The 15,843-nt window shown below is 43.4% G+C and overlaps 1 protein-coding gene across 1 annotated transcript in view; it reads right to left on the bottom strand.

The window, feature by feature from the left end:
• Positions 1-15,843, bottom strand: part of qsox1 (quiescin Q6 sulfhydryl oxidase 1) — an 82,563-nt gene that overhangs the window by 51,583 nt on the left and 15,137 nt on the right. Inside the window, exons 7-8 of the mRNA XM_028812418.2 lie at positions 4,393-4,527; positions 3,984-4,113 (exon numbers count right to left, since the gene is read on the bottom strand). Of these exons, the coding sequence (XP_028668251.1) occupies positions 3,984-4,113; positions 4,393-4,527 (265 nt within the window). The remainder of the gene's footprint in view (positions 1-3,983; positions 4,114-4,392; positions 4,528-15,843) is intronic.

Genomic DNA, 15,843 nt, shown 5'->3' on the forward strand with positions numbered 1-15,843 from the left:
TCACAGTGGTAATCATTTGCATTTTATTTAGAAAAAAAATACACTAATCAGACTAATGAATACTTTGGCAATATAGAATCTTGTGCCCCGTTATTTGTTCTCTTTATTATAATTATTTATTTGCATCTCTAACACTAAGGCAAGCATCGTTACACGCAGCATGACACTCAAGTGCTGGTAATGTGTGTTCCTCTTCTTCGAGTATGTAAACTCAAGCATTAGATGCCCTCTGCTGACAACTTGTGCTAACTACATCATCAAAGTACAGAAGCAAGAGATCGCTCTGGACTGACAGTCACACAGTAAGCAGCTGACAGATAGATAGAAAAGGCACTATATAACCGGTGTGAAAAGCTCTGTATAATAGAGATTGATGTGAAATACACTATATAATAAAAAAATAGATGTGAAAAGCAGTATACAGTGGTCATGAAAGATGCTATATAACATATATTTGAAAGTTAATATATAATAGATTAATGTGAAATGCTCTACATAGTAGATGAGAAAAGCTCTATATAATAGACATTGGTGTGAAAAGTACTATATAATTAATATATATTTATATGCTTTTCAGGTCTGTTTCTTATATAGTGCTTTCACGTCCATTTAACTAATTGATGTAAAAGGCACTATTTACAATAGATGGATGTGAAAGGCGCTATATAATAGATAGATATTAAATGCACTATATATTTGATGTGAAAGGTACTATATAATAGTATCTTTCGCTCTAATAGATCAACGTAAAAGACACTATATAATAGATGGCTGGATGGATGGATAGATTTGAAAAGTACTATATAATGGATAGGCAGGGTACCACAGTGGATAGATGTCCGAACAACAAGCCTTGAATTACTAAGGAGCTAAAAGGTCTCCTGAATGAGAGAAAAGAGAAGAGCATTCAAATCCGGTGACAAAGAGGCTCTGAAGGACACCCAGTGCGTGCTAAAGAAAAAGCTGAGTGTATGAAAGAAAGCTTACAAGGCTAAAACAGAAAACAAAGTCAAAATAACATGAAGGATGTGTGGAATTTACTGGTCTTCATTACTGGACTCAAGCAATTCAGGGCTCAGGTGCTAGAAGGGGATGTGGACAAAGCTAACACCCTGAACCAATTTTTTAATAGATTTTTCCCTCCTACTGCTACCTTCTTCCAATGACCAGTTTTCCCACACCATCTGTACAACAGCAACAACTCCTGCAACGTCAACTCAGATGGCCAGTGACGAGTCTACATCTGACCATCGGTGTTCACTGTCCATAACTGAACACCAAATAAGGAGACAACTGAGGAAGCTACACACAGAAAAAGCTGTGGGACAAGATGGAGTCAGTCCTTGAGTTCTTAAGGCCTGTGCTGACCAACTTTGTGGTGTCCTCTGTCACCTGTTCAATTTGAAGACCTTTGAGGGGCTGTTAGACCACCTGGATGCACTGCAGTTTGCCTATCAAACAAAGATTGCAGTGGAGGGTGCATTTATCTGTCTGCTCCACAAAGCTGGAAGCACTGTGAGAATTCTGTTTTTTGATTTCTCCAGTGCCTTCAGTACCATCCAGCCATCCCTGTTAAGGGATAAACTCCAAGATATGCAGGCGGAGCAGCCTGTGGTGTCCTGGATAATGGACTATCTGTCTGTAGGCCACAGTTTGTGAGGCTCAAGGATGGGTCTCTGACACAGATGTGAACAACACCGGAGCACCACTAGGAACAGGCCTGTCTCCTTTACTCTTCACTCTGTACACCTCAGACTATAAACATAACACCAGGTCATGTCACTTGCAGAAATTTTCAGATGATTCTGCACTTTTGGAATGTATAGGGGGTGAGACAGAGAAGAGGAGTCAGGTGGATAAGTTTGTTTCTTGGTGTAAAGAGAATTGTCTGCATCTTAACATCAGCAAAACCAAGGAACTGGTTATTGAGTTTCACCGCACCAAAGAGCCTCTATATCCGGTCTTTGTTTAAGGAGTGGATGCAGAGGTGGTCCACTCCTACAAGTACTTGGGGGTCCACATTAATGACAGGTTGGACTGGTCTTGGAGCACAGAGGGACTATATAAGAAAGAGTAGAGCAGATTCTTTTTTGAACACCTTAATGAGGGAAGTGACATTCTTCACGTCTTCTATAACTCTGTGATGGCTGGTGTGGTGTGGTGTGTTGGGCCGGTAACATCACTTCAAGAGAGGCCCACCAAATCATCAAGCTAATTAAAAGGTTATAGGATGCCCTCTGGCGGTAGTAACAAAGAAGAGAATTAAAACAAAACTCAGTGCCGTTATGAACAATGTGGCACATCCTCTCACTGACAAACTAACACTTAGGACTTTCAACCGACGAATTATTCATCAGAAGTGTGTCAATAAATGTTACGGAGGCTCCTTTTGTATCAACAGCAGTACATCTGCATAATGCCTCACTGTGAGTGAGACAGCCAAGTCAGATCTTTTTTTTAATTTTCTTGCTTTATTGTCATTCTGGTGTGTGTTCTGACCAAAGTAGGGGTGTGTGTGTGTGTTTATTTATTTATTTATTTATTTAAAGGGCTTCTGTAAAAAGCCAAATTTCCCCATGGGGACAACAAATTAACTTCTGTCTATCAAATCTTGCCCCACCCAGTCAGCTGCCACTCAAACAGCTAGCCCCACCCATCATTCTTTATTATCCTTTCTCCTCCTCCTTCATAATTTAACTGTAGTTTATGTTGTATACATTTAGGAGAAATATGTGCTGAGATTTTTCAGGTATGGAAGACAAAAGTTTTGAGATCAGGTAGTTTTACTTTTTACTGCATATTTTTTAGCACATGCAAGTAAGAATTTCACTGGACTCTGTACACAGGACAGTAATAAGCCAATATACCTATTTAGTCTGAATGGCAGCAGACTGGGTAGGGCATCTAACTCTGCCCAACCGGCTACTCCTTAAGCATCTAGCCGTAAACTTCCCCCCATCCATCGGCACAACTCAATGCCAAAGAAATGTCTAGCCCCACCCATTCTGCTGCCACTCAAACATTTAGCCCCACCCAGCCTTCTATTTTAATAACTACCGATCTCTTCCTCCTCCTAACTTATCTGAAGTGTATTTTTTATGCATTTAGAACAAATATGTTCTGAGATTTTTCAGGTAAGAAAGACAGAAATTCGGAGTTCAGGTAGTCACACTCCCTAATTATAGCATCGGAGAGTAGAGGTGTATTACATGTTCATAGGCATACGCATGTAAATATTTCACTGGACAAGCGACAGTAAGGAGCCCTAAGAATAACCTATAGAAGGGTCCAAACACTGGAGGGCAATGTAGTCAAAAATACAATCATTTCAAGGTAGGGAGTTACTTCAGGTAGAAAAGACAGAGGTTTTGAGTTAAGGCAATAATGCTCACTAATCACTCTGTTGCGCCATGTGATTAGCACATGCATGTGACAATAATAGCCCTATAACACTATATAAATTCACTTGGGCTTCAATTACTTGGCAATTCGAAATCAGCCCTGTGTGAGTGGGTCCTTCTGTGCAACACTGGCTTCCTGCTTTCACTTAATGCTGTCTAGAATGGGCTCCTGCCTTTCAAAGGATTGTTTTATGTTTGAACATTACTAATTTGGCAGGCTTTCACTTTATTTTTGCTCTCCTTGTCTTTACCTGGAAGCATTTCTATGATGTGTCTCTCACCACTACCTCTTATGGCCGATTTACCTCATTGCCTCTCATTTTGACTCCTTCATCTGTGTGGCTGGTTTTTTTTTTTTTTTTTTTTTTGAATGCATGATATATTCCTGAAGTGTACAATCTTTTGTCAGTTTGCAAAGGAATTACGCTGGACTTCTACAACACTGGTGACGAATCTCCAATGCTGTCAGACATACAGTAAGTCCAGCTGAAATGCTACATCTTTTAACACTAAAGACAGATGATGGTATGGTAAAGGGGTTAAGCAAAACGTGGTTTTATTCCTATGTGATGTGCTCCTCACCTTGACCAAGACTGAGACGTAGCTTTTAAGTGCTGACAGCTGCTTTCTTGTCAGGACCCGATGAGTCCCCACTTCTACACGAAGTGCATAGGACACTGATGACTCAAGGTCAGCCATGTAGATCCGGGACCTGTACAAAAACAGCAAACAGGTCACCAGACAAGGACAGAAGTTCTTGGTTTTTCTCAGCATTTCTTTTATCTACTAATTGTATGAGGCTTTAAATGTGTGGTGTTGTATTCCTTGTCTGTTGTTGGTATTATACTGCTACCAGTAGTCTGTGGGAGACTTGTCCCTGTATCATGGATATAAGACAACAAAACCTAACCTTGAACCACCCTGCATGTCATACAATCATGTTAGACGTTTCCTTCATTAAAGAATCCCATGTGTTGTGTCACTTTCTCACCTGTCAAACTCTTGCCAGGCCTCCGAGATGGTGGCATTATCCACACCAGAGATGCCAACGTTCTTATAGCCTCCACGCACAACACCAGGTAAGTTCTGGAGGGCATATGTGTAGAACCATCGATTTTCTATCTGCCTGCAAAGAAGGAGATAATGATTAGTCCAAACATACAGATAAAGACTATCTGCCGCTAGAGGGAGCGGTCTGACACCTTTGATGAAAGAACAGAGCTGAACTGGCTTAACATCCCACTTCAAGAGAGCTGAGCCACTCCATTTTGGATGACTGAGTGTCACCTCAAACGCCTTTTAAGCAGCAAACAATGTGAACTGGTCTGTCATTCCAATTCAGATTACAGTGAAGGCAAACTCCTCTGTCTTTAAAAATCCATCAGGGTAGATGTGTAATATCAAGCACATTTGTACGTGTGCTTTTGTTTAATTTGTATAGATTCTGAAAACATTTCATTTTGCGGTTGTTTCAGTTTTCTTTGTTTGAGACGCTTCACATATTATTTGTCGTGTTTGTGATGGCACAGAAATTACCCTTTAACTATGCAGCAGCTTTGGCATGTAGATAGATAGATACTTTATTAATCCCAAGGGGAAATTCACATACTCCAGCAGCAGCATATTGATAAAAAAACTATTAAAGAGTGATAAAAATGCAGGTATAACCAACAATAACTTTGTATAATGTTAACATTTACCCCCCCGAGTGGAATTGAAGAGTCGCATAGTGTGGGGGAGGAACGATCTCCTCATTCTGTCAGTGGAGCAGGACGGTGATAGCAGTCTGTTGCTGAAGCTGCTCCTCTGTCGACTTTTGTCCAGTGTGTTGTCTCTTGAATCCTAGCTGATTGGTTATTTTTTTCAATCTCCTGGTCATTTTGTCTCTTGTCAAAGAAACCATCTCCTGGTCTTTTGGTTTACTCCTAAAGATCCTCAGGCAAGTTACATGTCTTGTATAAGAAGTGTGAAGTGAGAGACCCCTGTATTTCAAAAACACACACAATGACCTGGCAGAGTGGCATAAATTGTGAATGTAACTTCCCCTAACTCCACCTCACACATCATTAATGAGAACTGGTGATGATTGAAACGGCAGAGTTTCATTTTGCATACAGTTTTGCTAAATTGCCCCTAAAAACCGTTTTGTGTGCAGTTTTGCAATTGAAGAATGTGAAACTCACTGAAATACAGTGTTTGGGGGTGTAAAGAAAGGCTCCTACTCCCTAGGGGTTACTCCACAGCCGAAACCACTATATCTTTCCTCGCCTGCCTTCCTGCACCTGTGTGAAGTTGCACATCTCCTTCCATGCAGCTCAGTGCAATACGAATGCCTGCCTACACATTCACACCACCAGTTCTGCCTGGCATCTGTCATTTAGGGTTATAGGTGCTCAGGTTCCCCAACTCCATAAGCCGATGCAAACCAGGATCCTCCTGGATGCCACATACCCAGTCAAGTGGACTTTAGCAGTGCTGAAGTGCTTTACACCATAATAAACTGTGTCATGCTTTTGCAAATGGACAAAAAAAAATGAAAATGGTGTGAATTGTGGAGAAAAACAATTTATTCTGCTGCAGCTTTAACTTTTTGTGAATCATTCATCACGAGAACGTAAAAATGATCCCTTAAACTGGTCTCTCTTGCTCTGCCCTGCTACGTTAGTTTGGACTGATCTGCATCTCCATTTTATATCACGATTAAACAAACCTGTCCCACTACTCTCCATGTTAGTGAAGAAAACTATAAACCAGCAGAGTGGGGCTCACCTTTCTCCTCTCCCAACAGCGCGAGCCCATCGGCCACTCCTCTCAGATGCAATTGTAATGAACAAGTGGCACTTGGCTCCTGTTAAACTGGTTTCACTTCAGTTCACCACCTGTGTTCCTTACTAGTTTTAAGTTGCCTGCCACCCAGAAAGTGGTGTCTTGTGTCTTCCACTGAAGATGGCTGTGGCTTGTGCCTGTCCCTTTGACAGCTGTCAGGTTCTACGTCTTGCCTATTTGAGCCAGCTCATCTTCAGTTTGTGGCCAGTCTTCTAATACCACACACTCGCGTCACGTAAGGTTTAGCCTGGCGTAAAAAGCTAGAAACTTTTGGCTTGCTGTAGTGTCAGTACACAGGTCCCAGGAAGTTCTGAAAGGTGGCCGTAGCTCTTCCCTGTTTAGAAGATTCCATATATAAAGCTGCAAGAGAATTCACAATCTACGACGCAAGCACTAGTGAGACTGCCAGAAGGGGGACTAGCGCAAGGGTGCAACTCCAACCCAACAATCATGTTGATTATCTTTATTACACCATGACTAATTCTCAAAATGGACAATATATATTCGGTTAAATGCCTCCCTAACCACAACTGCTTATTAATCTGCTCTGGCGGAAGCAGCCAGCTGCTGAATCAGTCAAGCAAGTGGAACCACCTTACCGAAGAGCAAATTAATGTGCGATTAAAAACCCCTTTTTAATCAACTAATAACCCTGCATGTGCCCCCCGTGCGTTCAAGTTGAGAAACCAGAACAAGCTTAAAGTCGGGCAGGATTATCTGCTCGATAACAATCAGACCAACCATCTGGTTTACTTTCAGACAAACAAGTGAGAGGGTTCATATTTATCAAAAAAAAAAAAACAAACCTAGACAGAAGTGGTAAACACTCACATGCCAACAGGAGCATGAAGGGTGTGCAGAGCCCTGCACTAATACTAATACATAATTGCTTTGCATTTTCCAATTCGAGCCCCATTCTCAGCCAGCCAGTAATGGGGGTGCTACCACCCTTGTCCTGAACGGCTCTTATTAAACCAGATGGAGTGGCAAGGCTGACTGCCCAGGTGCCCATCCAGTGTGGGCAGTGCTGTCCTTTTTGCCACTCCATGCAAACAATTGTGCCACCCCTTTGAATTAGCGACATGACAAGCTACTGGTAATAAATAACAATATACCTGTATACTGGGAAACGCCCAGTCGTTAAGTGCGTAATTAGGACAGTGTGAGCCCTGGAAGACCTCAATGGCAGTCTGATACACTCACCCAGTAATAATGCAAAATTTCTTGGTAACATGCTGTCTTATCCCACATGCATCAACAGGCAAAAAATGGAAATTCCACATAAGCTGACAGTGTTACTTAACTCAAAACAGCATTAATATACTGATGAATACTACTATGTTAATCAAAGTTGTTTCTCAGAAGTGTGTGCACTGGCCCTTCACGACTGCAAAGGTCTTAGTTGCATCTTCTGTTTCAATGTTCTAAACCAGTTCATGTCCTGCGGAGGAGTGCAGGTTGGTGGGGTAGCTTTTGTGTGTGTTTAGCCTGAACAAGGGTCCTATGTTGGCACTGTCACCACTGGTACATTGTGAAGGGCCGCTGACATTCCAGTTTTCAGCAGTCCGTTAAGACTGTCCTCTGTCATTTTTAGATGCATTCACATAGAAAGCTGGCTTCCTGTAGCAATGCACATTAAGTTCCAATCCATGATGCTCCTCTACAGAATAGTCAAGGGGTCAGCACACCTTTGTATACGGAGGCACTCATGAGGCCCACTCAGGTCAACTAATTAACAGCACTTGGTGACACCACCCCCTGCATGCTAAAATATGGCACACGTCTTCTAGAAAATTGGTCCGGAAAGTTCCATCTTCATCCATATTACTAACCGAAGGTTGTAAACCGGATGGGCGCAGGGCTCACCGGATGTACGGAATCCCCGAATCCCCAAAGGTCCATGCTGTGACACCGCGCGCGGCTCAAACCAAACGTCCATGCTGTGCGAAAGGAGTCACGGCTCAAAAACGAAAGGAGTCACGGGCTCAAAACAAAGGTCCATGCTGTGACAACGCGCGCGCCTACAATGCGCTTAAGAAAGGAGTCACGGCTCAACCCCACAGTCAGACGCAGCGGCTTCCCAGAGTCAGTAGGTGGCCCCCAAACAACACAACCTGTTCAAGCAGTCGGTGTCAGCGAAGGCAACAGACTCACGTCTCCACAAAACGAAACCGCTTTAGTACAGAGAGATGCTGAAAGTAGACAAGAGTACAAGGAGATGGGGCGCAAAGTGAAGAGAGAGATGGCAAAGGCTAAAGAAAAGGTGTATGATGAATTATATGAGAGGTTGGACACTAAGGAGGCAGAAAAGAATTGATGGGCTAGACAGAGGGAGCGAGGTTGAAAAGATGTGCAGCATGCGTGCATGCCAGAGTGTACAGCCGCCCGAGCGCGACCGCCCACACCACCGCATATACCACGTTCGTTTAGTGATGTAGCCCTCCATGCCCGGAGGAAGCCCGCTGTAGTACATATATGTTTATTTGATTAAATGAAACCTTAACCATGGCTATAACCTGTACACTAAACCTGAGGTGCAGCGTGCACGCCAGAGTGTGCAGCCGCCCGAGCGCGACCGCCCACACCAACGCATATACCACATTCGTTTAGTAATGTAGCCCTCCATGACCGGAACCGCCGCCATGGCCACTTCAGCACGCGAATCTGCCGCCGTCAGCAAACGACTTATCGCTGACGGCACAGCCATAGAAAAACAAACGCGCGACTGCATGGCTGAATACAATAAACGAAGGCGCCTACAACTGAGTCACACCTCCAAAAAGAAACCGCTTTAGTACAGATATGTTTATTTAATTAAATGAACTGTCCCAGGACGCACCCACCCTCCATGATATTTCAGAAGGAACTGAAAGTGATTGCCATTCTTGGATTTGCGATTCTTTCGAGAATCGGGGGCTTGCTGGTTGAGATATAAAAAGTGGCAGTGCAAGGCTTTTGAAATGGAATGGGCAAGCGTGTAAGTGGGCCCCTGCAATTCTCCACGTACCTGGCGCAAAACGCACATAAGGTTTTTAGCATGTGATTGATAAAAGCTCTTATGATATCCGTGGTGAGTGTTAGATTTTAGAAGCAGAGAGGATCGGTTGGGATAGCTTTTATGAGTGTTAAGCCCAAATGAGAGTTGTAAGTTGGCACTAACACCACTGGTACATTGTAATGGACTACTGACACTGTAGTCTTCATCATTTGCTGCATGCTCCCTCATTATTATTAAGAGTTTTCATCGGCATCCATCACAGTTTCCTATTGTTTGATCTTTCCTCTCACACGTTTCAGAGTTATGGCTACTTTCTTCATTGGACTATCCGCTTCTGTGTCTGTCCCTTGTCATTTTGGTATTTATTGTCATTGTAGCTCTGACCAAGTGTAGTTGGATGGATTGAAGCAAAAAAAAAAAAATTGTAGTAAAGGAATCAAAGTTGAGATCAACAGAGCCCTGTCCAGCCGTTTTCTGCACTCCAACATACCTGACTTTTGCTTTTCAATTGCAAGTGTGGTGACATGGTGTGGTTTTGCAATTAAAAGGTGCCTTTTTTTAAGCTTCAAAACTTCATTCTATAATATATATAACTTTTATACGAGTCATTATGTTAGGAAGTAGCAGCGTGTTGGTAAATAGATTTTGTTTTGTGAACACCCCTCCATCCCCTGGCTGGCACTTTGTACAAATTTTAGAAAATTCAGAATCTCCCACTGAAATGCATTGACAAACTAGAGAATTTGTGTGTCTTAAAACAGTGAACTAATTCATAATTTGAGTCGCTCAACATGTTTCTCTATTTCAGATTTACCTTGGGGGTCACTAATTTGTATATTTTTGTATGTATTCCTGTTTCAATTGTCCATCAGCTGCTCCTCACAGCAATACAAGTTTTATTCAAATGTTGGGTGAGGCGCACATGTACGCAGAAGCCAAATGTACGTCAGTTCACATCTCCTGCTGCTTGAGGTAAGTTAACCATGTGGAATATGGCCGGCAGCTTATCCCGGCCAGTACCCCCAAGCCGCCAGATGGAGCCATCCCTGCAACATGGAGGGGCCCCGAATTCCAGCAGGGCATCATGGAACTTGAAGTCTTTCATCACAGCCCTGCTGGATACCATGGCCGCCAGGGGACGCTGCAGGGAGGCTCAAGGACTTGTATTTTCCGTATAACCCGGAAGTACGTCCTAGTCACAGGGACAGAGGAAATGACATACTTCCGGGATGAAGAAAAGGAGTTTTCACCTGACCTGGAAGTGTTATAAAGTCACATGGACTGAGGGGTCAAGGACTTTAAAAGGACTGTGGGAAATGCCAGCAGTGAGCCGAGTTGGGAGGAAGGGTGACTGAGCTGCTGGGAGTGGAGGATTGTGTTTATTTATTGTGTATTGAGATTATTATTGAGTATTGTGGAGTGGAGGGTGCTTTGTGCACTGTAAATATTAAAATAAATAATTATTGGACTTTTATCTGGTGTCTGACGTCTGGTCTGAGGGTTCAAGGGGACGACAGTGCCCCCTATCTGTCACAACCATTAAAAAAAAAGTCCCTTATCTAGAAATGAATGCAAGAGGAAATTAATCATGTAAGCGTCACTCTGTACACAGAGTGAACAAATATGTCCTCAGCATTTACATTGCACTAAAAACAACCTCAGGGCGGCTGCCTTATCGGCACATCCTAGTGATTCAGTATTTCTGACACTAGAATTTATCAGCAAAGCCCTACACCCTCTCTCCATCAAGGTCCACAGCTGCCAACAATTTACATTGGTACTTAAACAGATTTACTGTAACTCTTTGGGTACATCTTTCAAAAATGCATGTTTTGAAATTTGAATTAAAATTAGTCACAGATCCTCCACAACCATAACAGCGAACAATAGCACATCAATTTTTACATCACTTGAATTGAATTGGGCTCCATTTTTAACTACATGCCTTTGCAAAGTGCTTTAAAAAGCATGTATTTAATGGGGTCTACTAACCCATGCATTCTATTATTGCTGTTACTTTTTTAACAAGACTCACTGTTACAAAATATTTTAATAAACACACATGTGAGTAACTCGGTGAAATAACTGAATTGTAAATTGAAGCATTTATAATTTTTCTTAGTTAAGTCCCCAAACTGAATGTTGTACCATTTTACAGCTTTTTGTAATAACTTTTTAGCTTACATGAGCTGCATTCTCCTGGCCCCACCGTCGATGTGTTTTAAGAATGAGCCACAGTGTATTTGTAGTTCCCATCCTTTTAACAATCTCCCATTGTTCTATTTGCAACCACACAGTTTTGATCATTTTAACACGTCACACTTCACCATTTATTGATAATCTCTCACCCCACTGAACCGAACTGGCACCAGCACCATAAAGTCCAGGGTGGGAGGCCTGTCCTCAGACTGACACATTCCTCTGTCATTCAACAAGATGAGAGTGAGAATTGGAAGGATGACTTGCTTTGCCCTCATGTAGCACCTAAATAAAGTATTAAATGTGACCACAGCCACTGTACATTATCGCCTATATGGACAGGCCGGCGCTGCCACCCAGGTCCAGACTCCACTTGACATAGGGTATATTTGCATTGGACAGTTGTTCAACTTGTGCCATTTTCTATAAGTATCGACATGACTAGGTTAATGCCCATGAGCTTCTTACTCCACTTCACCCAAATTATGCCTGCTGCGCTACTTTTCTTGGCCGAACTCCCCTAGTTGCACTAAACTGTGTTGTATTCTTGTGTATTGCTTTCTATCTAAAGTGTGACTGACTGACTGATTGTCCTAATCCCACACACACTCAACAATCTGCCCACATTTAAGTTAGTGACTCTCCTGTACTGAGGAAAAGCTTCTAGATCTCCTGACTTTTTCAGAAATTCTTGGGAAACTATAGTGCCACCTGCCAAACCAGGACAGTGCTAGGGAGATGGGGAAATCGCAGATCAACTCGGCGTGGCAGAAGACCTCCTCATGTTCAGCACTCGAGATCGTCAAGTGGTCAGATGCAAATGATTACCAGTGAAAATACTGGCACAGCTGGCCTTCAAGTTCATTTTATTCACGGTCTATAATCAGAATCCTCACTTGTTCAAGTGGATTTTAAAACAAATGATTAGGTATCCCTTTAGACATTTGTGGGTGTGGATTTGTGCTTAAGTGGTTCCTGTGATGGACCAGAAACCTTTTCATGGCTCTTACCTTGCTCCCAGTGCCACTGGAATAGGCTTCAGTCCACCATGCACCTGGACTGGATTAAGCAGCTTTGTTAATTTTGTAGGTTATGCTTGATAGGCTGCATTTGTAACACAGAGAGCATCAGGTTGGGTGCCCGGCTAACAGCAAGCATCTACGCCAAGCCAAGTTCTCTTGCCCATCAACCTGCTTGCTCAGAGTTTATATTCAGTGAAACAATAACAGCATCACACTCATATTCATTTAGCTCCCCCGCAGCAGATGGCAGGGTGAGATATCATCTCCAGTAATTTTCCCCTCCGCTAGCGCTGCTGCAAATACACAAGACTTCATTTTCCTGCGCCTTCACTAATCGGTGCGGGTCTCCCTGGAGAGGGAAGCGCTGCAGCCGGGGACTCCATTCCACCTGAGCGGGACCCCAAGTCTCCCCAGAGCGAACCGAGCCACGAGCCAGCCTCGCCCCGCCACATCAATCATCCATTGAGCATGACGTGAGGCCATCTGCCGCGTAGTGTTTGGCAGGCAGAGCATGCCACAAAACCGGCATTGTTTTCATGGCAGCAGATTAAAATCTTCTCCCTGCTGCACACCAGCAGAGACAAATCTGTAATAAATCATTTCTTTCCATTTGCAAACCTGCGGCTTTTTTTATGCCAGGTTATTAAAACAAACAAAAAATAAATAAAGCAAGCTCGTGATTTATTCATAAGCCTTGGACACATAGTCGCTTTGAGTTCACTGCTGCCCTTGGAGATGAATATCTGCCTGAATTAGAAAGCTTCATCCTACAGGTGTATCCAAGCTCCCATCAGCTCTTAACAGCTGAGAGAGCTAAAACTCAAGATTGTCACGTCTGATCTTTTGTTGCATACACTCAGTGATCACCTTTATTTGGTTACCCTACTTTGGATATGCTAGGATGCCCTTTTGTTTGCAAAATAGCCTCCATTCTTTTAGACTTGGATCCAGCAAGATACTACAAATATTTCTTAGTGATTTTGACCAAAGCTGACTCAACATATGACACGGTTTCTACAGATTATTTGGTCCATTACCCTTTCATTCTACATCATCACAAAAATCTTTATTGCAATGGTTATATAGGTTTGGGACCATAACAATCCAGGTGAGATTCACATTCTTAAAATCAATTTCAGCTGTAAATATTAAATATGTAGTTTTTAAATAAACATAACTCAGTGTTCTTCAGTTGTTGCTTAAAACTAGTCCTGTATCAGTATAGTTATTTCAGAAACATGAGTTTCTTAACCTGTGTGGAACACAAGCACAAGTCAGATTATATGTAAGGGGAACTGTGGTGTTATGGGTCCACAGCTCTCCCAGCAAAGGCCAGTTCGTTTTTAAATGAATAATCACTGCGCTCGCGGCTTAGCGTGGTGGCTGAAGCAAGCCGCAGGGCGATCTGCGGTGTGGGCATTTCTCACCTAAGTGCACAGGTGAGGGACTGCCCACATCCGTGATTGTTCCTGTGGCTAATGGGCTGCAGCTGCCATGTCCTCTCCTCATATATAGAGAAGCGCGAGCAGCTTAAAGAAAGAAAGAAGTAAAAGGAAAGACAGAAAGAAATGGAGGTTGCAGGAGGAGGCAGGAAGCAGTGGAGAGAGAGAAAGTCGGTGCGGGATAGCGAGCGAGCGAGTGCAGGCTCGTGCAGCAGCTGTACAGGTAGGCCGACACCCGAGGAGTAGCAGTAGTGGTCGCTCCCGCAGAGTTGATTTTGTGAAGGGCGGGAGTGACCGGAAGGTGGATGACTCTCCGCATAAGGCCGCGGAAGGCAGCGGGAGTTGGTGACTTGGGGTGTGTATTCCCCAGCGTGGGCGCCCCGGTCGCTGTGGAACCCAAGTCGCTGTCTGAAGGAGCCTACCGGAGCCAGGGGTCGGTGAGGTGATCCAAACAGCTGAAGCAGGCAGAGAGAAGGTCAGCTGCATGTAGGGCGACTCTCCGGTAGAACAGCCCAGATGGGTGTAGCAGGGGAGCCGCCAGGCTAAACAGAAGACACCGGGCTTTTTGGTTTTAACATTGTTGCTTCCTGTACTATTTTACCTCGTGGTTTTTAGAAGAGTTTTTCCTAATGGATTTTAACCTCCACGTTTGTTCGTTTGGTTTTTCACTTGCTTTTTTATGGATTATTTATTTAATGAAGACATTTGAACTGCACAGCACTTTATTTTGAACACTGTTTTGTTCTATTTGAATTAAAGCACTTTGCACTTTTATACATCATCCCCTTGCTCAATTGTTTATTGCCTCACTGTCTAGCTCATCGGTGACATTACCGACGGTGTTGGGTTCAAGGGCTCCCTAACAGCCGATGGGAGCATGGAGCAGAACCAGCATCATCACAGGAACATGATAAATAAATACATGAATAAATAGGAAAAGGCTGACCCGTTAACCCTTTAACCGCCAACTCCCTAAATATTCCCCATGCCAGGAGAAATCTGAACAATTTTCGTTTTTTTACTTTACATTTATTCAAGCAGCATTTACCTGCTGAAATACCTGCTGAAATGTTTCAAATAAATGGTCAATCAAAGGATGTAGCTTGAACAAGCGGTCACGGTTTGGATCTTTCTTATCTGGCTCAGATAACGGGCAGCAGTCCAGTTGAGATGCTGGGGATACACCCACTCATCGCCATCATCCGATGCGTCGTCATTCACAGTATCATGCAGCGCACGTTGCTGATCATCATTGTCGCTAAAATCTTCTTCAGAACTGCTACAATCATGATCAGAATTATTTTCCAAAATCACCTGCAAAACCTCACTTGAAGTCAGTTTACGTTTCGCCATATTCACAGCTTTCACTTTCGAATCACGTCACGTGAGCGGCCAATACAACCGCAGAGTTGTCGAAATACAACGTAGTAATAATACCCATGCCAAACTGTCAGTTATACTACGCGCCAGGCATTCACATAACCACAGGCAAATGTGCCGGATAATTCCGGCAGTAAGGCGTCAGCAATAACGCTACGATGCCGGATATATCCGGCAGAGGGCGGTTAAGGGGTTAAAGAATTGATGTTTCACAGCAGCCTAACCCAAGTCTCCCTGCTCGGCTGCGTTTCAGTTCCACTTTTCAGCCTCACGAGGCTCCTGCCTTGAGACTTCACTTCTGCCAACACCACTTTCAAGTGTCCCTCTGCTCACATGGGGTCTGAGATGACAGCTAACTTTCGTTCCTCACTTGCACCACACTACCACCCAAATAAATGCATTGCCGCACCCACCACATGACAAACCAACTCAGGGCCCCAGATTAGGACCCAAGTGCAGCCATGCAACGGATGACACCTCAGCACCACACTAGTTCAGATGGAATGGAACAGTGTGAGGTTTTTTTTATGGTGGCCGGAGTGCCAATTCTGTCACCTGCCTTCAGGTTTTTCCCT

Source organism: Erpetoichthys calabaricus, chromosome 10, assembly GCF_900747795.2.
Source record: "Erpetoichthys calabaricus chromosome 10, fErpCal1.3, whole genome shotgun sequence".
Lineage (NCBI taxonomy): Eukaryota > Metazoa > Chordata > Cladistia > Polypteriformes > Polypteridae > Erpetoichthys > Erpetoichthys calabaricus.